The following is a 23,329-nucleotide window of genomic DNA, read 5'->3' as shown; positions in this document are numbered from 1 at the left end:
GGGGATTCCTTATGAGTGTGAGGGGTTGTTTGTGTCTGAATATATAACACTTGGCGTCCCCGTTTCTCACCAAAAACAAAACATTGGGAGCTGCAAAATTTATGAAATCAATGAACTTCTACAAAGAAAATTTTTTATTTTTGTATACATCAAAAACATTTTGAACTTCCAAAAAAAAGTCGCTGGGTCGAAGGTTTACTTTCAAATAAAATACTCAATGTCCATTTGAGTCCTCCTCATATTTATTAAATAAAAAGACAAACTTAACTTTTCCCTATGCAGCAAACCCAAAATGCTGTCTGCTTGTCATTCTGTCCGTCTGCCCACCCGCCCATCTGCCTGTCTGCCAGTCCATCTGCCCATCGTCCTCTTGTCCATCCGCCTGCCAGGCCATCTGCCATCTGTCCACCAGTCCATCTGCCTGCTCATCTGTCCGTCTGCCCCTCCGCCAGTCCATATGTCTGTACTGTAGCATCCAGTCAGCTGAAAATGAATAAAAAAGGTCTATTTCAGTGAACATCAAATAAATATTTGCAAAATAATAGCCAATTTTTATTTCAGCATGCAACAGAAACATTTTGAACTCCAAAAAAGACACTGAGTTAAATGTCAATTTCAAATATAATACTCAACGTCTATTTGAGTCCTCATATTTATGAAATAAAAATCCAAACTTAACTTATCCGCCTGTAGCAAACCAAAAAATGCTGTCTGCTTCTGTCGTTTTGTCCGTCCGTCCACCCGTCAGTCCATCTGCACATGCGTCCGCTTGTCCGTCCGTCTGCTCGTCCACCAGTCCATGTGCCCGTCTGCCAGTCCATCTGTACTGGAGTGTGCAGTCAGCTGGCAAGGAATAAAAAAAGCACTCTCACTGAAGAACATCAAATATATATTTGCAAAATAATAGCAAATTAAAATAATTATTTTACCTGGTTAATGTGATTTTTGCTTTTCAACATCAGCACACAGCATCTGCATATTTTTTTTTGCCCAAGATGGCGGACGGAATCAGCTGAGCTCCATGAGGAGTCTCGGCAACCTGGCGTCCCAGGGAGCCTCACAAAAGCGTATGTATCTTCTGTGATGGGGAGATGGAGGAAAAGTTGCTAACGGCTGTTTTTAGGCGGCTATACAGTTCTCCATTATGAGAGCTGCTCCGGAATCCCCGGTCCTTCGGAGGGCCCTCGGTGAAAACCGCTGGAGCCTGGGAAGGCCCGGAAGATCCCAGAATAGCCGAGCCCCATATGGCGCCGACCAGCTGATTGTCGGTGCCGTGGGAACCTCGGTTAAGATCATCGGAGCCTGGGAGAAACCGGAAAAGCTCAAAAAAGCCGCTCTCCATAACCACCCTCCGTACGGCGCCGACCAGCTGATTGTCAGTGCCGTAGGAGCCTCGGCGAAGACCGTTGGAGCCTGGAAGGCCCAGAAGAGCCTGGATTAACTACGCTCCAGACGGCACCGACCAGCTGATTGTCGGTGCCGTGGGAGCCCTGGAGAAAACCATCGGAGCCTGGAAAGACCCTGAAGAGCCCGAAATAGCCTGTGACTCCGCAGGCTATCACTCCTTATATTAACCCGCTGATTCCTTTACCTTTCTCCTCCCCCCCCCCAAGGTTTCAGGAGGACCCGGACTGGATTGTTCCGAAGGAAGACCAGGAGACAGCAGGCATGGTTAACAGTTTATTGTAGGGCTCGGGTCCCGGGCGAGGCACCACCGGGGTTCCCCCTTATTTATATAGAACTGCGGTAACAACAATCAATAACAAACCAATCATCTGGCGGTGTTTTCCCGCCACGCGGCGGCAGCCAATCGGGTGAGATCAACTGTGGCAGCCGCGGCTGTCAGCAAGCTGTTGCCGTGGCCAGCTGGCAGCTTTGACAGCTCCGGCTGAACTGCGCATGCGTGGCCCAGGCCGGTTTGACAGCTGTCAGTGTACTGCACCTGCGCAGCAGTTTTGACAGCTGTCAAAAATCAGCCGCTTGCGTCGGTGGGGGGTGAGCGGCGGCAGCCCTTTTGACAGCTGTCAACGGGCTGCCGTATTTTCCTCACGAACGTGTGAGGAGACTGAACTTGTGTTTTCCTCACGAACGTGTGAGGTGTAAAACTTGTTTAACATTAGATATATAACACCCCTTTCCCCCTCCCCTTGGATGTTTTTAATTTGGCTCAGTTTCGCTGGTTCTGCTACCGGCCCATTCGTAGTCGGCTAAGTATGCTGGAGTTCTCCGTGATCTGGTGGAGCGGCGGAGATTCTTGCTGAGCTGATCTTCCCTTCCCCCGGCAGTGGAAGTTGTTGGGCTTGGAGGTTCGGAATTGTTGGGGACATCGGGTGCGCGGCGCTGGGCTTGGCGGCGATTGTGGTGGGGGTGGGTTGAGCGACGTGATGGGGTATTTGGGGAAGGCGGCTTTGCGGCACTCTGGGTCTCAGCTGGTCGGCGTGTCGTTTGATGTGCCTTCCTCCCCCTAAGTCAATTAGATAGGAGATTGGGCCGGTTTGGTTTAATACCACGCCTTGAAGCCATTTGTCGCCAGCCCCGAAGTTCTTAGCCCAGATGAGTTGGCCGGGAGGGAAGGTTTTGACAGGTGGCGTGTGGTCTGATTCCGCGGCTGTCCTGTCAGGGTGTAGACGGTCCATCTTGGTGACCAGGCGGCGACCCCAGCGGAGTTCAGCCGGTGACTTGCCGGTGGAGGAGCAAGGAGTGGAATGTTGGGCTAGGAGGAATTGTGCCAGCCGGCAGTGCCAGTCTCCAGAGATGATTTTCTTCAGGGAGTCCTTGGTGGCCTTCACCATGACCTCTGCGAGGCCGTTCGTGGAAGGGTGAAAGGGCGCGGACGTGGTGTGCCTAATCAAGTTGTTCCTGGTGAAAATCTGGAAGTCATGAGAGGTAAATTGGGGGCCGTTGTCGGATACTAGGACATCGGGTAACCCGTGGGTGGCGAAAACCCTCCTCAATCCCCTGATTGTGGCTGCGGTGGTCGTGCTGGTGACAGGGATGACTTCTAGCCATTTGGAGAAGCTGTCAATGATTATGAGGAAGTATTGGCCCTGGAAGGGGCCGGCATAATTGATATGGACCCTGGACCAGGGGTTCTTAGTCACCTCCCATTTGTGGACGGGGGCATGTGGCGGGGGTGGTCTGGTTTGCTGGCACATGTAGCAGGCGGCTACGTGGTTTTCTATGTCAGCGTCGAGCCCTGGCCACCAAAGGTAACTGCGGGCAAGCGATTTCATTTTAACCACACCTGGGTGGCCCTCATGGAGGGAGTGTAGAGTTTGCTGCCTGTGGGGGCTTGGGATGATGACCCGGCTGCCCCATAGGATGCAGCCAAGGTGAGCGGAGAGTTCGTGCCGCCTGAGGAAGTAGGGTTGGAATTCTGGCCCGGGGGGGTGGACTGCCAGCCTGTTAGGACCGAGGTTAGGACCCTTCCAAGGACCTTGTCCTTGCTGGTCGCTGCGGCTATGTCCCTGGCGGATAAGGGGCGATCCGGCAGTTCCTGGATTGCCAGGATTTGGCCAGCCGGTGCAGGATCCAGCTCAAGAGTGGGCAGGGGCAGCCTGCTTAATCCGTCCGCGTGACCCATTTCCTTCCCGGGTTCGTGTTCAAGTTTGAATGAATAAGCCGCTAGGAACGTGGTCCAGCGCAGCATTCTTGGGGATAAGATTTATGGTGTTAATTTGTCCCAGGTGAAGAGCCCTAGCAGTGGTTTGTGGTCGGTAAAAATCGTGAAGGAGCGGCCGTATAGGTAGTCGTGAAATTTTTTCACGCTTGCCACTATTGCTAGGGCCTCTTTATCTGAGCGTAGTTACGCTCAGCTTTGGATAGGGTCCTGGAGTAATAAGCGATGGGGGATTGTGTTCCATCGCTGTGGAGATGGCTGAGGACTGCGCCTATGCCATAGGGGGAGGCATCACAAGCAACGTAGAGGGGCAATTTTTCCCTGTAATGGGTGACTGTGGATTTGCTGGATAGGAGCTGTTTTAGTTTCTGAAAACTGTCATTGTGGGACTGGGTCCAGAGCCAGGGGGCTCCTTTATCTAGCAGCCTGTGAAGTGGTTCTGCTATGGTTGCCTTCTGGGGGAGGAAGGCGTGATAAAAATTAAGGAGTCCTAAGAAGGCTTGAAGTTCAGCCTTATTTTTGGGGGGTGGGGCTGCCCTGATAGCTTGGACTTTAGAATCCGTGGGATGGATTCCCTTAGCATCTATCTTGTAGCCCAGGAATTCGGTGGCAGGGACTCCTATGGAGCATTTTTCTTTTTTCAGTTTGAGGCCGGCGGCGCGGAACATTTGCAGCACCTCCTGCAGCCTGCCTGCTAGAATTTCCTCAGACTCCCCTGCGATGAGCACGTCATCGAAGTAGGGGCAGACTCCGGGAATTGCTTTAAGGGTTCTCTCCATGGCTTCCTGGAAAATGCCAGGTGCCACAGCGATCCCAAATTGCAGGCGGTTCACCTTGAACGCCCCGCGGTGGGTAACGATGGTCTGGGCATCAGCTGTCTTTTCGGAGACTGGCAATTGCAAAAAAGCGTGAGCCAAGTCGAGTTTGGCAAAAATGGTGCCCAACTGGATGGAGGAGAGCACGTCCCTGACAGCTGGGACTGGATAGGCGTGGGGATTTAACGCACGGTTTAGGGTGGCTTTATAGTCCGTGCAGAGGCGGACTTCCCCGTTGGGCTTAACCGGGGTGACTATAGGGGTCTCCCAAGTGACCCCTTCAGTGGGTTCTATTACCCCTAAGCCGACTAGCCTGTCGAGTTCGGCTTCAATTTTAGACTTGAGGGCGAAGGGGACTCGCCTTGATTCTAATAGGAAGGACCTCTGGGGGGGCCATTGTATTTCCCTAGAGTCCCGTCAAACACGTCAGCGTACTGGTGGCAGACGGCTTCTAATTGACGGGACTGAGAGTGGTTGATGCCAATGATTTTTATGCCCAGGGCTTCGAACCAATCGAGGCCAATGAGGCTGGCTCGCCTCCCTACTGCAATTTGGGCTGTCAGTTCACCATGAAATTGCTTGTAGTTGACCGTAAGTCTGGTTTCCCCTTTTAGTTTGATCGGGGCGCCCTGGAAGTCAGCTAAAAAATTTTTTGAGGGGCTAAGAGGGAACCGGCGTCCACATTGATGCGCAATTCCTTGCAGTGTGTCCCAAGATAAGATGGAGACTGAGGACCCTGAGTCTACCTCCATCTCACATGGGACTCCCTGTATGCGGATTTGGATTTTAACCTTTGGGCGGATGTAGCTGGTGGTTAAGGGCCCCTGGTCCGTGCTAGTGGTCAAGATAGATGACCTTAGGGTTTCCCTGGGCAATTTAGGGGGGGGAGTATTAACCTTCCGGGGCGACTTCCAGATCGTTGAGGGTCTCGCGGTTCGTGTTGTGACAGGCGGACTGGATGTGGCCGGTTTTGCCGCACCCATGGCACTTGGCATTGCGGAATTTGCAAGAGGCCCTGGCGTGGTTGCCGCCGCAGCTGGCACATTTGGTGCGGATGGCGGGGTTTTTCATGCCTCCGGCCGGCCGTTCTGGTCTTCTGTCGCCTTCTCGGCGAGCTTGGGGGTTGCCAGGTCTCGGACGGATGGCGTCCACTTCGGTTTTTTCTTCTGGTGCTCCCGGGTCGGGGTTCCTAGGGTAGTCTTGATGGACTGACCCGCTGAAGGGGTTCCCCGACGGGGTCGCGTCTTCCCTGTGGCTGTCTTTGTAAGCTATAATTTTGATTGTCAACTCGGCGAGGTCCATAGTTGGCTTGGTGACCAGTTTCTTTGGAGTTTCTGGTTCCGCAGACCAACGATGACCTGGTCCCTAATGCGGTCTTCAAGGTCCGGGAAGTGACAGCGGCGGGCTGCCTGGCGGACCGTAGCGATGAAGGACTTGGCTGACTCACCTGGTCATTGGAATTGGCGAGCGAAATTCAGTCGCCAGTACAGTTCAGACCGTCTTGGCGAAAAGTGCCAGTTGAGGCGGTCGAGTAGTTCGGCGTAGGGCATGGCGGCCACGGGGTCCGGGCTGCAGAGTCCTACGCCGACATCGTAGACCGCTGGCCCGCTGAGGCAGAGGAGCGCCGCGGCCCTGGGGCGGTCCTCGAAGCTTTTATTGACGAGGAGGTACCCCTCAACTTGCCCGAGATGCGATTCCCAGCCTTCTGGCTGGGAAACGTCAAACTCTCTTGACGTGCCCAAGATTTATTTATTTATTTATTTATTTATTTATTAGTTTTTATAAACCGCCCTTCTCCCGAGGGACTCGGGGCAGTGTACAGAGGAAGGAAGGTATACAGATGAACAATAAAAATAATAAAAACAATAGTGAAAACAAACTGGGACCCCAATTAACGCTATCATGCCAGGCCGGACTGCTGGAACAGGAAAGTTTTTAAGTCGCGTCGGAAGGTACGGAGGTCGGGGGCCATCCGGATTTCGGTTGGTAAGCTGTTCCAGAGGGCTGGCGCACCCACTGAGAATGCCCTCCCCCTGGGGGCCACCAGCCGACATTCCTTGAGCGGTGGCACCCTGAGGAGGCCCTCTCTGTGGGAGCGCACAGGACGGTGGGGTGCTGACATTGGCAGAAGGTGCTCCCGTAGGTAGTCCGGACCCATGCCATGTAGGGCTTTGTATGTCATTGTTAGCACCTTGAACTTCACACGGAAGGCAACCGGAAGCCAGTGCAGCGCACGGAGGAGAGGTGTGATATGGGAGTATCGGGAGGCTCCCAAGAGTGTCCGTGCCGCTGCACTTTGCACCAGTTGAAGCTTCCGAGTGGATCTCAAGGGCAGCCCCATGTAGAGAGTGTTACAATAGTCTAGGCGAGAGGTCACAAGGGCATGGGTGACTGTACGTAAGGAATCCAGGTCCAGATAAGGCCGTAGTTGGCGAACTAGTCGAACCCAGGAGAAGGCCCCCTTGGTCACAGCTCCTATGTGGTCTTCTAGGGAGAGCTGCGAATCTAGGAGGACACCCAGGTTGCGGGCCCTATCAACAGGGGGTAGTAACTTGTCCCCGATGTTAAGCAATGGGACGTTCAGAATATCCTGGCTTGCCGGAACGTACAGCCATTCAGTCTTGTCCGGGTTCAGTTGAAGCCTGTTCCTCCCCATCCATTCCCGGACCGCTTTCAGGCAGCGGGACATCACGTCTAGGGCATCACTGATATTGTTTGGAGTTGAGATAAAAAGCTGGGTGTCATCAGCATACTGATGGTACCCTACTCCAAAACTGCGAATGATCTCACCCAGCGGTTTCATGTAGATGTTGAACAGGAGAGGCGAGAGGACCGACCCCTGAGGGACTCCGCAAGTGAGAGGCCTCGGGGTCGACCTCTGTCCCCCTGTCAGCACCGACTGCGAGCGACCCTGGAGAAAGGAGGAGAACCAACGCAGAACCGTGCCTCCCACTCCCAGTCCCCTGAGGCGTCGCAGTAAGATACCATGGTCGATGGTATCGAAAGCCGCCGAGAGGTCTAATAAGACTAGGACAGAGGAATGGCCCCTGTCCCGGGCTCTCCAGAGATCATTCATCAGAGCGACCAATGCCGTCTCCGTGCTGTAGCCCGGCCTGAAACCCGATTGGTACGGGTCTAGATAAACCGCTTCATCCAGGATCTGAGGAAGTTGGTGCGCCACCACGCTCTCAACAACCTTCGCAAGGAAGCGAAGATTGGAGACTGGACGAAAGTTATTCAAAGAGGATGGGTCCAAGGTGGGCTTCTTGAGGAGAGGTCTCACCACCGCCTCCTTCAAGGCGGTGGGGAAGTGACCCTCACTCAGAGAAGCAGAGATGACCGCTAGGAACCAGCCTCGTGTCCCCTCTCGAGCTGCATAGGCCAGCCAGGAAGGGCACGGGTCCAATAAGCATGTGGAGGAGCTCAACCTTCTCATAATCCTGTCCACTTCCTTAGGAGTTACAGGATCAAATTCTTCCCAGATGACGTCGACAAGACTGTCCATGTCTTGTTCTTCCATCTCAGCCCAGTTGGAGTCCAGGCCAGTTCGAATCCGAGCAATTTTATCCAGCAGATATTGACCGAATTCCTCGGCTCGACCCTGCAAGGGTTCCTCCCTCACCTCTTGGTTTAATAGGGAGCGAGTCACCCTGAACAAGGCAGCCGGGCGATTATCTGCGGACGCGATGAGGGTGGAAAAATAGTTGGATTTTGCCACCCTTATCGCAGCGAGATAAGACCTGGTGAGGATTCTTAGTCGCAATCGGTCGGATTCGGATCGACTGGATCTCCAACGGCTCTCTAGGCCCCGTCTCCGACGCTTCATCTCCCGGAGCTCCTCGGTGAACCATGGGGCTCGCTGGGATCTGCGCCGGGTCAGAGGCCGCAAGGGTACAACTCGGTCCAGAGCCTCCGTGGCTGCCTTTTCCCAGGCTTCCACTAAGGCATCCGCCGAGCTGTGAGCAGGGAGTGCATGCGTGTCCCTAAGCGCTGCCTGGAACTTATCAGGGTCCATTAGGCGCCTAGGGCGGTACCATCTGACTGGCACCGTGCACCCACGGTGGGGGGTGGCAAGGGGGAAGTCTAGCCGCAGGAGGTGGTGATCGGTCCATGACAGGGGCGTAACAGTTGTGGTACCCCCACTGATATCATCACGCCACCGTCCAGACAAGAATACCAAGTCTGGGGTGTGGCCTCTCTCATGAGTCGGTCCAGAAATTATTTGCGACAGGTCCATGGCCGCCATGGAAGCCATGAACTCCCGAGCCAGTTCGGACGATCCTCCCAGGGACGGTAGATTAAAGTCGCCCAAGACCATGAGTCTTGGGAATTCAACCACCAACCCTGAGAGGGCATCGAGTAGCTCGGGCAGGGCCACCGCTGCACGATTAGGTGGTAGGTACGCCAGCAGCAGGCCCAACTGCGCCCCTGGGCCGTATCTCAGTAGGAGAGACTCACACCCGACCATCTGAGGGACGGTGGTCTTTCGCGGGCTAAGGGATTCCCTGATGATAACTGCCACTCCCCCGCCCCTCCCATGAGCCCGAGGCTGGTGCAGCACCTGGAAACCTGGCGGGCAGAGGTCAACCAGAGGAACACCACCCTCTGGGCCCAGCCAGGTTTCCGTGATGCAAGCCAGGTCCGCATGCTCGCTCTCCACTAGGTCACGAATGAGGTGAGCTTTGTTAGCTACGGACCTTGCATTCAGGTAGACCAGCCTTAGCATGGGAGGGTGCGCACCTTTGCTCCCGGGTCCTCCGGGGGAGAACAGAGGGTCGGAGCGTCTCACCGCTTGTACAGAGCGGAGATGACACTCCCGGTGACGATATGGCCCTCTGTCTGTGCACCTTCTGCCATTCCCCACCATCCTAGGGATGGGATGTTTACGCCACTGGGTGTTATCGGCGACTGGTCCTCGTTGTACGCCGTCGCGAACGGTCGTGGGCCTGGCATGCGTTATGGTGGCTGGAAGGCGTGCCTTTCCCGCGCAACCATAGTCTTCTCCCTCCCCCCTCCCTAACCCCACAAAAAACTTAACTAAGAACTTAATCAGGGGCCTCTTGTTGGGCTTATGCTGGAGGCCCTTGACCCTGCCCGGCCATCTCTCAGAGGCCCAGTGGTTGGGCCCGTCATCGAGATTGGATGTGATGCAGGCGGGTCGCACCCAGGAGAGTGGGGAACCCCTGAGGGCGTGTAGTACTGTGCTGGAGTATTGAACGAGCATAGTCACAAGGGGTTCCGGGAAGGCAGTCCCCTGGATGGTGAATTTGTAGGAGGGTCGAGTCGGGTAGGTGCGTTTCTGGATCGTCGCCCTGCCACTGCCACTTGGCCGGGCGAACCCCCAGAAGCAGGCCATTCCTCATCCTCTCACAATGGGTTGTGTCTCTGCTTCCGGGGGTGGTCCAGAACGTAATCTGGGTGAAGCATACCCCATAGAGCTCTCACCTCTATGGGGTTGCAGGTGTAAGGCCAAGCCACTCTGCCACCGTGGCTTGCACCCAGGCCCGTTATGTCCTGTGGGGAAAGAGAGTGGGCAAGGGTGGTTGAGAGTGGGTAGGAGGCAAGATGGAGGGATTCGTTAATTGGCGTCAGCTCTGGTGGTTCAGCCGCCCAAACAGTTCTCTCCCTGATCCTCTGGGTGTTGTTCCTGGCCGCAGCTCCATAGGCCCCTATTGGTTGGGGACCGTCCAGAGCGTGGCCTCCCAGAGGTATGGGAGTCCCTGGTGTCATGCCGCTGCTGTTGCCGTCTCCGATCAAGGTGCCTCGAAGAGACAGCTCAGGGTGTGAGCCGTAGATGCCTCGCCTCCGCCGCTACCGCCGCTGTCAGAGGGCCCTGGGCAAAAACGGTCGACCGGGGCCCGGAGAGGATGTCACCGCCGTCCTCGCCTCCGTTGCCGCCGCTTCCGCCGTATAGGGCATAGAGGAGTCGTTGGCACCCATTCGCTGCCGCTACCGTCGTAAAGCTGGCCTGCGGCGTCTCCTTGATCACTCGGAGACGCCGCCGCTATCCGGGAGTAGATTAGGCAGCCGAGGCAGAACAGCAACTCCGGCCCCGCTCAGGCTGGTTGTAGCGGCAGCAGCGGTATAGGGGGTGGGCCGGAGATGCCACGCCGTCAGCGCTACCGCCGCTGTCAAGGCCCCTGGGTGGCGAATGACTGGGCCTGGAGAAGCAGTCCCGGTCACCGTCGTCTCCACTGCCGCCTCTTCCACCGCCCAGCTGATCCGCGGCGCCTCCTCCTCTGGCCATGCTGTCCGGTCTGCGGGTCTGCTTGTGGTTTGCGTAGGTGGAGGGCTCTCCCTAGCCAGCGAGCGACTTCAGCAATGTCGGCTGGTGGGACGGCTTCCCTCCTTCGCTTGTGGCTTCAGCTCAGTGACTTCAGCTCTAACAAACAGACCCACATCCCACCTTCGTCGCCAGGTGGATTATTCCGAAGGAAGACCAGGAGACAGCAGGCACGGTTAACAGTTTATTTTTGGGCTCAGGTCCCGGGCGAGGCACCGCCAGGGTTCACCCTTATTTATACTGAACTGTGGTAACAACAAACAATAATAAACCAATCATCAGGCGGTGTTCTCCCGCCACGCGGTGGCAGCCAATCGGGCGAGATCAGCTGTGGCAGCCGCGGCTGTCAGCGAGCTGTTGTCGTGGCCAGCTGGCAGCTTTGACAGCTCTGGTTGAATGCGCATGCGCGGCCCAGGCCGGTTTGACAGCTGTCAGTGTACTGCGCCTGCGCGGCAGTTTGACAGCTGTCAAAATCAGCCGCTTGCTGTGTTGGTGGGGGGGGTGAGCGGCGGCAGCCCTTTTGACAGCTGTCAACGGGCTGCCGTGTTTTCCTCATGAACGTGTGAGGAGACTGAACTCGTGTTTTCCTCACGAACGTGTGAGGTGTGCAACTTGTTTAACATTAGATATATAACAGAGGGCTACATGTTGAATGTGGTTGTTCAGCCAGTAATGGTCTGGTGGATAGTACTGTCTATCCCACATGGTTTTATCTCACCAAGAAATAGGTTGTTGTCTATTTTGTCAAATCCCTTACTGACAATTAAGTAAACTATGTCTGTACCTGAACCACTAATGAGTTTACTTTGTCAAAGAATGCAATAAAGTTTGCCTGACATGATCTGTTTTTGACAAACCCATGTTGGCTTTTAGTTGTAATTTTTTAAAGTTATAATTTTTCTAATAGTAATTTTGACAACGGCTCTTATATCCTAATGCCTTTTGTGCTTGAATATTACCTGAATTTGGTCTTTTTGAGCCAAGTCCCATTTTTTAATTCCATTATCTCTGGATGCACTAAAAAGATTGTCACCCATAATAGTAAGTGCTTCAATGCCATCATAATGAGGAGGTTCAAAGTTGTGTGTAGGGCTTACAGTTCCAAGAGCTCCTTCAGTTATATCAAACATCTGGAATGGGAGAATACACTTTTATATCTGCAGAATTGTTTTTGCTAGCAATTAAACCAACATGTTTGAGGAAATGCATCCATTATTCTTAATGAATATACAATAGTCTTTTAACAATCTCTTGAAAATTTGAGATGATGTATTAGTAGTAATTACTGATTTTAAATTTTTGTGAGTTCAAATAACGTGGGCAGTCAGCAATCACAAATGCCTGATTAATTTTATTTATATTTTTTAAAGTCTCATTACTGAAATTATTTGTAATTTGTATCTCAAGGAATGGACTTCAAGCGTTTCTGCTTCTATCCATAATCAAATGAGCAACAGAGTAACAATAATTAACCTACTGAATACCAGTATTCTATTCAAAAATTAAACCATGGTTTAACTATTACTTGTCCACATACTAATTATGCAATATGTCAGTGGCAACATTTTAAAATATTTCTAAGTAGCAGCAATTATTGGGGATTGATTGGGGTTGTTATGTTATACATATTTATCCAAGCATAAGACTATGAAGTTAAGGGTCTTTATATATGAAAATGTGGACAGAAAATATTGTTTTCATTAAAAACGTAACACCAAACTATTTTACTCTCAAACATTCAAACAAAATCCATGTAAAGTTGAACACTTTTAGATTCCTGTCAACCAGGGATTGTTCTCTGGAGAGACCCAGGAAGAAAGATATTTTTGCCATGGCTGCCCCCGGCTTTGGAACATCATCCCCACACACACACCTGAGATCAGATTGGACCTGATATCGCTGGCTTTTCACAAGGCTCTGAAGACAGATTTATTAATGGGCACGTAGATCCACAATGGAGTCAGTGCAGTTGCAGTACTAACTGATTATTCAGATGACTTTATGCTGTGAGTTTTAGGTATTTTACTATGTTTTTTTAATTATTATTATTATTTTGTTTTTAATTGTTGTACTGTTCTTTTTATACAACAGAGCCATATATATGAGAAATGGGTTGCTGTATAAATTTAAAGAAAAAAAATGAAGTTTTTCCAATGCAAATAGGGAATTCCTATTTTTCATACATAAATGTGCTTGAAAAATGTCAGCCTGACAAAAGCCTTTCAACTGTAAAAGACAGGTTGATAATGCACTCCACTCTACTGAATTCCATAAATAGTTTCATACAAGTATCTCTCCAAATCTTGTCAGGAGAGAAACAGGGAAAATTCATTCTAGAAGTTTACTTTCATATGATTGTTTAACAAATGCATAAGAGGTTACCTTTATATAATGATCCTTGGAGCCAGTAATTATGAGATCTTGTCCGTTAGAAATACGATCTACTGTGAGGCACATAACTGGGCCCAAGTGACCAGTTAGTTTTCCTGTAGACTGAAATCTAGAAGAATAGCAAAAGATAGAACTTTTGAGACATAAAAGAACTTAACATTATTTCAAAATCAAACAAACCACCTCAACTACTTCTTTTTCAGAACTATATTAACATTAGGCCAATGCAAATCATCGAAGAAGTCTAACATCTGTCTGGATCTACAGTATTGAAGATATGAGTCATGCACAGCTGTACACTTCTCTCTGCCTGCTTTGAGGAATTCCTGGCCTCTTGAGCATCTGCAGGCACCAAAGATATTTCCACAAGAATAGTTGGTAAAGCATTTAGTATGTTTACTTGGAGGTAAAGGTACAGACTGGCAGAGTCAGCCTGCACCTCAGCAGATGTCTTTTGGGCATCACTATGAAGGAAGGGTGGCTTTGGGAGAAAAATCAAGAGTTCTGCTCATATATACAGTGACTACACAAACTTTATTTTAAAGGACAGTCATTTACATCAGAAGGTTGTCCCTTAGATTTATATTTCGAAAACTCACTTCTGTCCTTTATTCATGTGAAAAATATGGAAACTGAATTGTCTTTCTAAAATAAATTTAAATATTCTATTTTTTTTACATAATTTTATTAGAATTTGCATCTTTCTTGGCTTTGTTCTTTGACTTTTCTCTTTGTAAAGCAAAAAGGATAAACTTTTATCTTGGCAAAGAAAAATAAAGGACAAGCCTTTTTTCAGGTTTGTCCCTTTATTTTTTCCAAGACTATAGTCACCATACTCTTACATATAGTCAGCACACTTGTATATTGTCACCATAGTGACCAAAGTCATTGCAACTGCATTTGCAATTCAATACTTGAGCCATGGGAAGAAATGATGATATACCAGGGTCCTCACTACAAAAACATTTAATGAAAAGGACTCAAACCCTGTTAGTGTCTAGTCCTTGCTGGTTTCCAAACTGAAGAAATCTAGTGCAGATTGTAACTGCCAATTCATTTTGTCACCAGATATCACAATTGTTCTGTACCAGCTTGCTACCGGCCCTGCAGAAAAGGCAGGGACAACCCCTTTTACAAGAAGGCAAGAGGCTGGAATTACACCTGCCAAATTTATTACTACAAAAACAAACGGAACAAGACAAACCAAGAAACAGGAGCTTTAAGAAACAGGAACTATCCAAGTGGTTGCCTTCAGCAAACCAGCCCTCCCAGACATTCCCCTTATATAGAGTTCAGGGCATGGCTTCTCTCTGCCTCCTTCCGAGAAGCCCCATTGCCTTCCTCTGTTTACTCCTAATTGACTGCCTCCTGCGTCGGGCGTCCTTGAACAGGGCCAGCTGTGGGTCATCTTCATCCACACTGTCAGGCTCACACAGCTGGGTCTCCGTGGTGACCAAGTGGGAGGGGCCTGGCTGAGGGCTCTCATCAGCAAGGTCTTCAACACCCCTCTCCTCCTCCTCTGAGTCGTCCGACCCAACTGCCGAACCCACAGGCTGACCCTGAATCATAACAACAATGTTCTAGCCTGGTCAGTAAATAATTTGGAAATATTACCTCTTAAGGTCCCACATTCTGACCACATTTCCTGCAGCTGCCTGTTGGATTTAAGGCAATCTGATTTATCTGGTTCTCACCAGCTGGAATTGTAACTGTTCTATTGGTATTTCCAGAGCAAACGTCCCCTGGCATTGCCTGGCCTGAAGATCTACATTTTATAAGAGAAAAGAACAAAACAAGATAAGATTGGATTAGATTTTTAAAAAGAATGTGTACTAATAGCAATAGCATTTAGACTTATATACTGCTTCACAATGCTTTATAGTCCTCTCCAAGCCATTTACAGAGTCAACGTATTGCCTCCAACAATCTGGGTCCTTATTTTACCGATCTGAGAAAGATAGATGGCTGAGTCAACTTTGAGCCGGTGAGAATCGAACTGCCGACAGTCAGCAGACGTAGCCTGCAGTACTACATTCTAACCACTGTGCCATTATGCAGTTTCATCTGTCCATTGCCGAGCATAATAAGACGATGGGTTAACAAGACATTGTTTTACATGGAAAGCTTCCAATTTATTTATTCAATTAACACATTTATAAAACTGCCCTTCTCACTAAAAGTGACTCTGGAAAGCATACAAGCAATAACGAACACAATAATGCAACTAGCCCACAAGATGGTTGTATTCTATGTGAGAATTGAGTGCATTCTCCCATGACCTTATTTATATTTTATAGTGATTGTTTTTAAGGGTTATTTAAGATTTGTTTTGTTTATTGTGTGCCGCCTAGTACACCAATGAGAGGGCAGCTATATACATTTGATAAAAAATATGAAAAATAATTATATTTATCACACATCTTGCTAACATTCAGTGTTCTAACATTCAGGTAGACTTTGAGGCTCAATCTAATGTGAATTGATTCTCTTTTACCTTTGAGATAGAAGACGCCTAATTTGGTGGCTTCTTCCATGATCTGTGATGCCCTTAACTTTCTAGTTAAAAAGATGAGAAATGCCTCTGGCTGAATAAAGATCAACTGCCCTGACTTTGATAAGACTTTCAAAATGTACTTGGATTCAGAGGCTGGTGCAGTATAAGAAAAATCAGAAGAGAAATTACATACTTCTCTTTTTTACAATCTGAATCATTTTTTTACTTTTGCTTACACTGTTTAATTTCGAACTCCTCACCAGCAGAAGTTTGGATTTCTTTTTCTCTTTACTCATACCGCATCGGGGCCTTATTTTTCCTTAGACAGCACACCTTACAAGTAATTTTTCAATTTGCCAGCTCAGTGAGATTTACCCCAAAGTGAAAGAAAATAAAATAGCTCTTTTGAGTCTGTACATTCTGCATAATTACAATTGACTTAGCACTTACTGCAAAATCTATTAATGTTGCAAATTTACATTTTTGCTTTTTAGCGTCCCAACTTACGTTAATGTTCAGATACATTTAGCAGAATCGCGGATGTCCCACACCTTAATATAAGATGTTGAGACTGTGAACACCAAACTGGTATAATTACAGTATTTTACAGATACAACGTTGTTAGGATGACCACTCAGAGACATGATTTCTTGTCCAGTAACCAAATTCCATACTTTACAAGTGCGATCTAAAAAGAAAAAAAAATACAACAAATAAAACATGCTAGATGATTTTGCACAGTACAGGCATTCATACCTTCAGTTTATTTGTTGCTTCATAATGAATTGCTATTTTCACAAATATAAGTAAAAGATACAAATCGATATCTAACAATTGTCTTTAAAGTTGCTCCAAAAAATCAACCAACACTAGCAAAGGAACAAACACATAGGCAGCAAAAATTCTTTGTAAAGAAATATTAAAATTGAGAGCAGACAATAATATTTTCAATAAAGAAATGGAAAGTAGGATGCTTTGGCTAGATGTCAAAAGGATATTTTAATTGCAACATCCTAATATTACATTTTATAGCAAGTGAATTTTCAAGTTATTTCAGAAGAAATTTCACGTGCATCACACTACAATAACCTAACAATAAGTTATCAGACATGGAATATAGACTCGCTTTGTATGCTGAAAGGAGTAGCCTTACAGAAGAGGATTGTACCAAAAAACAAAAATCAATCCACAAATACCTGTAAATAACTGATAGAGAAATGCAACATTTCCGGCAAAACATCTGTCCTGGGGATCACATCCAAACTATTCTACCAGAGGCAATTATTTATTGTGGTTAGCTTTCAAGAAGCTCTGGAGAACTTTAGCAGTTGTACTGCTTTGCTAATAAAATACAGTCAAATGAAAAGGCCAATTCACTGGTTAATTCACTGACAAAATACTTCTAATATTAATAGAACTAAAAAGGAGAGTGAGTCACGTCTTAAAATTGGCAAATTAGTTCTGCACATCAGAAGTGTGGGGATCTGAAATGCAGGCGATTCTTTTCAAGCTCTCCAGAAAGTATATACTATAGTAACTAGGAAAGTGCCCAGAAGAATGATCTACCTGTTGTCAGAAGTGGTTTTACAGTGGATATAAAAAAATCTATACAGGCCCGTTAAAATGTCAAATTTTTGAGATGTAAAAAAATAAGACCAAGTTAATCACTTCAGAATTCTTTTCACCTTTTATATAACATACAAGCTGTACAATTCAATAGACAACTGAAATCTTTTAGGGGGAAAGGTCCTAAGTTCCTTTTTCCCACGAGAGGGTTGATACGAGGTAAATGATGGGGGACTGACCAAATGGGGTTAAGGGGGGGTTGAACCGGGAACTCTTTATAAGGGTTTAGTTTGTAGAACAATATTAAGTCCTGTCTTGTATTCCTACAACCAAGCATGTCATAGTAAAGATTTCTTTTGGACTAAGATTTGGCTCCAAGAGTTTTGTCTTCCTAAGACGTGGTTTGGGGTGGGTCCTGACAACACAAATGAATACATTTTGTTAGATGTGGGAGCCCACTTAAAAGTCAATGGAATAATCGCCAAATATTGAACTTGAAAGAAATATATCCTCTGCCTCCTAGTCAAACAATGGTTTCAATGTTATTAATTCCAGAAAAACCCCTTCACTCTGTTGATTACCTTATTAATGCCCATAGTAAGGAAATGATCAAGCAAATAACGAGCTTCAGTGAGAGTACAGGCGTTAATAACAGCTGTAACATCTAAAGTGTCTCCTTCTTCCTGTACCAACAACAGGAAACAGTCAGAAATATTACACCTTAAGAATTTTTGAAATTGGAAATTTTATTAATAAAAAGACAAAAACTTTCTATAAAATTGAACATGTATTAATCAAATGGGTTAGTTGTAATTCCAATGCAAGCAATTATGTATACTTTTGCACAAGGCATCAGAATATTCAGAATATATTATAAATATGTACTGTATATTGAAGTTTAATAACAAATGAAGCAAAATTCCAACTACTGCCTCATTGCTCTTTCAAGTAAGAAATGTTCACAAAGAAAGATATAAAAAATGTTACCAACACAACTAAACTGATAGTTCTATCTGTATGCAAAATAAAAATAAAATCCATTTTTTATTTCAGTCGTAGACCAACATAAAATTACAATCAGGAAAAATTATACCCGTTTTAATAAAATGCAAGTAGTCCTCAATTTACAACCCAAAACTGGGATCAGAATTTCTATTAAGCTTTAAGAGCAACACCAACACCTTAAATGGTTTTCACCAATCCAGATTGTTCTGTTCAGTTATCATACAGTCCCTATATCTTACATGAGTTAGCAGCTCAGACACAATATTTTCAAAGTCAGCCCTACGTAAAGTTAATTTCATAGGAAGTAAAAGCCTCAAAAAGATAATTACGTTGTCTATTGAAACTTAATACTTTTTTTAAAATATGTGGGGCTGGCCTACCTTTGCTTCTTCCATTTGCATGATATTTGCTTGGCAGTCAGAAATACTATCATTGATGTAATCTATATTGGCCATTAGTGACTTCATCTCTTCGTTGATATTATGGATGCTTTTATCTATATCTGGGATACCCTCTTTGATTATTCTCTCCCTTCTTCTGGCAAGCTTTTCTTTCCTTTTGGTAAGTTCTTCACGTTGCTAAAATTCAGAAGTGTACAGAACATATCAGCTGGGAAATGTAGACATTCCGATATTTTATGGTGGGAAAGGAAGAACATTAAATCTATTACGTTCACTGTATTTTTGTGGGAAAGAAACAATGTTCAGCATCTATAACGCAAAAGTAGTTAGTCTTTAAAATCTTTAGAGTTTGTATCACATTTATATGTATATTACTAGGGGGGGTAATGCAAAAAAGACAATTTTAAAAGCCAAAATGTATAATAGAGTATCTGAAATAAGCTGTACCTTCAATAATCTATTCATATTGCTTTCCATATTAGATATGGTCATCTTCTGCATAATAATCTCTGTTAATCGCCGCTCAAGTAACTGCCATTTCATTCTTGCACTCCTGGAAGTATAAACTCTTGAAGTCATTGCTTTCCTTTGATATTTACTCCTGTAAACAATTCAGAAATGTATATCATTTAACAATTCAGAAATGTATAACAACGTAACATTTGAGTTATGTTTTGTGCCAGCAGCAGTACAAGAAAACACCAGCCTTAATATTTAAAACCTCTGGCACGGAAAGAAGTAATACTAATTTTCAGAAATATAAACATTGTGCTCAGTACTATTGCAACACCTATTTTGTTTTACAAACATTTAAATCAAATAGTTCCCAACATTCCAGAATTATATCCTATCTCTGATATCATATCCCTATTAGAAATGTGTTATCATCAGATATGAAACCTGGAGATGTTCAATAATTTTAAAAAATAGATATTAGAGTTTTCCTATTTGCATTTATATACAAGCAATAAACACACCAAGTTTAATGTGTGTCAAAGATGGTCAGAACTGATGTGTGATATATTTGTGCAAAATAATGTGTATATGTGTCTATATCTACATGTACAGTAAATTATGTAAAAATAAATTATGAAACCTCAATAAATGTTGGGACTTCTAATGCTCAAGTTTGGAATAAAAAGTCTCCTCAAACTATCATTGCTAGCTTTCAGTTGCTCTTCTATTAATAATTAATCTGCTATTTACAAACAGCATCATCTAGCAAGGGTAAAAAAAAAGTCTGCAGAGGATGTTTTCTGTTGCTGTAATAATATAAAGGACAAATGCCTTCCAGGCAGAAGATTCAAGGTCCAACCTTAGGTTTCTCCCAGCAGAAACACAACTCTTGCCTGTTATCCTGGTGAACTGATGGCCATACAATATGAAGTTGGAGAAACAACAATTTCCTCCACTATAATCCCTTGAATTGCCTATACTAGGAAGAAAATGAAATCATGTAACAGATCTACTCCGTTATAATTTATCCCCACGGTTTGAGTATCTAAGGTAAGGAATGAGAGTCCTTTGGATTTTCAGGGCCTTCCAGATTGTCCTTCCAAAAAATTCCCTTCACGATTTCTCAATATCAGATTCTGATTTTGGGATCAATAGACTTCTAGGGCCCTAGCCCTGGAGAGAGAAAAATCTGGAGGATTTAATTTGAGAAACAGGGTCTGAGTAATCAGTTTCTGATGTTGGGATCAATAGACTTTTAAGGCCCTAGCATTGGAGAGAGAAAAATCTGGAGGATTTAATTTGAGAAAGAGGGTCTGAGTAATCAGTTTCTGATGTCGGGATCCCTAGATTTCTAAGGCCCTAGCATTGGAGAAGACTCCTGCGAGTCCCTTGGACTGCAAGGTGATCAAACCGGTCAGTCCTAGAGGAGATCAACCCTGACTGCTCTTTAGAAGGCCAGATCCTGAAGCTAAAACTCACTTTGGCCACCTAATGAGAAGGACGGACTCACTGGAGAAGAGCCTAATGCTGGGAAAGATTGAGGGCAATAGAAGCAGGGGACGACAGAGAATGAGGTGGCTGGATGGAGTCACTGAAGCAGTAGGCGTGAGCTTAAATGGACTCCAGAAGATGGTAGAGGACAGGAAGGCCTGGAGGAACATTGTCCATAGGGTCGCGATGGGTCGGACACGACTTCGCAACTAACAACAAAAACAAGCATTGGAGAGAAAAATCTGGAGGATTTAACTTCAGAAAGGGGTCTGAGTAATCTTATAGTCCCTAAAACATTGTCCTAGAGTAAGGTAATGTTCTTAGGAAATTGTGATCCATCTGACAGGCAAAAGGACCAAAGTATTATTCATTTTAATATACGCAAAATAGTGTTTGCATAGCATTACTTGGTTCCATTTGATGCTGGTAATGCTTGGACTCTTGCTACGGGTATTCTCATCTTCTGTTTTGATCCATCACTGTCTACTACAGTGTTTTTCAACCACTGTTCCGCGGCACACTAGTGTGCCGCGAGATGTTGCCTGGTGTGCCGTGGGAAGAATTGAAAAAACACTGACCTAGGAGACAGCGGTGAGAGGAGGGGGAGGAGGAGGAGGAGGAGGAACAGCCACGGGCGGAGCGGCGCTGCAAGACTCTCTGGCGGGGAGCCTTGGCTAAGCTGACGGCCCTACTTTGCTGGAAGCAAAAGCCCGGGAAAAGAAGTGGGCTCGACCTCTCTAGGCACCAGGGCTCCACGGCAGCGTAGCTCCGCCCCCTTCTCTGGCTTCGGAGGGTCTTTTGCTGAAGAGAGAGAAGCTGGGGAGAGGCGACCGGCTCGCTTATTGGAAGAGGACGGACGGGCGGCCAGCCCGGCTCGCCTGAGCTGTCGCGTGGTTGGTTGCCTGCAACGTTTGAAAAAGCTCTTCTTCCCCAGCACGCGCCGCTTACTCCTTACTCCCCGCGCGGCTGAGGATGCGAGACTCCCGCCTGGTCGGCTGCCTGGCTCCGCTTTCTTTGCTCGCCGCGACCCCTCGCCCCAGCCCGAAATAGAGGGATCTGACCGCTTCGCTCTTGGAGGCTTCGCTTGCGTCTGAAAAATTACATGGCTGATTTTTTTTTAACCTGTCCTTTTGATACGTCGCATAATAAAATGTCCTTTGGACCAAAGCAATTAAAAACCTTTGGGGTTCCCCCCCCCCCCGGAGTGAAGTGCTTTTGATGGTAAAGGTGAGAAAGAAAGAAAAAAGGAAGGGAAAAAAGGAGAAAGGGGGAAGGGGAAAAGGGAGGGAGAAAGAAAAAAAGGAGAATAGAAAAGAAAGAGAGATGAAGGGAGGAAGGAAGGAAGGAAAAAAAGCAGGAAGAAAAATTAAAAAGAAATGCAAGTAGCTTCCAGTTTCCACAACAAGTAGAAAGCAAGAAATTGAGAGAGGGAGGGAAAGAAAGTGGGAGAGAGAAAGGCAGGAAAGAAAGGAAGGAAGATAGAAAGAAAGAGAAAAGAAAGAGAGAAAAAGAAAGAGGAAAGAAAGAAAGAAAGAAAGAAAGAAAGAAAGAAAGAAAGAAAAATAAATGAAGGAGAAAAATGCAGAAAGAAAAATTAAAAAGAAATGCAAGTAGCTTCCAATTTCCACAACAAGTAGAAAGCAAGAAATTGAGAGAGGGAGGGAAAGAAAGTGGGAGAGAGAAAGGAAGGAAGGAAGATAAAGAAAGAAAAGAGGGAGGGAAGAGAGGGAAGGAAGGAAGAAAGAAAAGAAGGGAAAAAAGAAAATACAGAAAGATAAATTAAAAAGAAATGCAAGCTTTCCTTTTCCTTCACAGCAAAAACAAACAAACAAAAGCCCCAAAATAAAATAAAATAAAATAAAGAGGCTAATAATAATAATAAGAAGAAGAAGAAGAAGTTGGAAGGGACCTTGGAGGTCATCTAGTCCAACCCCTTGAGAACACAGGCCATCCTCGACTTACGACCATTCGTGTAGTGACCGTGGGGAGGTCCAACGGTGTGGAAAACGGTGGAGTGCCTCGTGATTTTTTTCATGAAGCAAGTGTGCCTTTGCCCAAAAAAGGTTGAAAAACACTGGTCTACTGAGGATGCAGCTTCTTGATTTGAGTGCTCAGGTAGACTCAGCTTCCGATTCACTCTCCCAGACACTTTATCAGATATAGGTCTGGCTTGTCGACGAAGAGCTGTAACCTAAAATAGGTAACTATTTTAATTTACATATAGATGGCAGAACTGAATTACTCTGGTACCTCTTCAGTTCTGCGGCGTAGAATAACTTCCTGGTTCTTCTTTTGGGCTTCCAGAAGTTTTAGCTGATGCTGTAAAGAAGAACAAGCATAGTAAGCCAACAATGCAATTCTTTCAATGTGAAAAACACAACAGAGAACATTTCAATATGGGGTATGACAGGCAATTTCTGAGGAGCTAAGGTTCGTAACTCAGCTGACTGCTTTTTGGGATCAGAGAAATACGATGGCATCATTAATTTAATTTAATTTAATTTAATTCATTATTTGTATACCGCCCTTCTCCCGAAGGACTCAGGGCGATGAACAGGGCAACATATAAAAAATACAAAAATACAAAAGTTAAAAACGAATTAAACAACGGCCCAGACTAAAACAATGGATAAAATATTTACAACAACAATAAAATCCCAACCCATTCCATAATATATAATATATGAAGATGAAACCCCGGCTAAGACCGCTGCTAATGGGAAGCTGCCGGCGTCCAGCTCATCCTCCGAGGAGGCTATGCAGTTGAAGAAGGAAATCTCGCTGCTCAACGGCGTCTGCTTGATTGTG

General features: G+C 46.3%; 1 protein-coding gene and 1 long non-coding RNA gene across 2 annotated transcripts; both read right to left on the bottom strand.

The window, feature by feature from the left end:
- Positions 1 to 719: 719 nt before the first annotated feature.
- LOC308678348 (kinesin-like protein KIF21A) lies at positions 720 to 14,750 on the bottom strand. The gene is made up of 4 exons (XM_081345477.1): positions 14,723 to 14,750; positions 13,100 to 13,217; positions 11,677 to 11,847; positions 720 to 843 (listed from the first exon to the last, which is right to left on the bottom strand). The coding sequence occupies exons 1-4, from the start codon at positions 14,737 to 14,739 to the stop codon at positions 745 to 747; spliced, it is 405 nt and encodes a 134-aa protein (XP_081201603.1). The 5' UTR covers positions 14,740 to 14,750; the 3' UTR covers positions 720 to 744.
- A 3,865-nt stretch (positions 14,751 to 18,615) lies between these two features.
- Positions 18,616 to 22,842, bottom strand: LOC308678438. Its single transcript, XR_014028663.1, has 5 exons — positions 22,772 to 22,842; positions 22,597 to 22,712; positions 20,929 to 21,000; positions 19,022 to 19,175; positions 18,616 to 18,751 (listed from the first exon to the last, which is right to left on the bottom strand). It is a non-coding gene; the product is annotated as an uncharacterized lncRNA (long non-coding RNA).
- Positions 22,843 to 23,329: the final 487 nt, after the last annotated feature.

The sequence above is a fragment of the Vipera berus genome (genome assembly GCF_964194415.1).
Source record: "Vipera berus genome assembly, chromosome: Z".
Taxonomy (NCBI): Eukaryota; Metazoa; Chordata; class Lepidosauria; order Squamata; family Viperidae; genus Vipera; species Vipera berus.
Note: the sequence above shows the minus strand (reverse complement) of the source record. Positions and strands in the feature narration are given on the sequence as shown.

Coding starts and splice junctions, on each gene's coding strand:
- LOC308678348 (XM_081345477.1), bottom strand. Junction 11,848..13,099: donor CCAAGGATCATTATATAAAG/GTAACCTCTTAT, acceptor CTCCCATTCCAG/ATGTTTGATATAACTGAAGG. Junction 844..11,676: donor CTCAAAAAGACCAAATTCAG/GTAATATTCAAG, acceptor ATTCCTTGCCAG/CTGACTGCACACTCCAGTAC.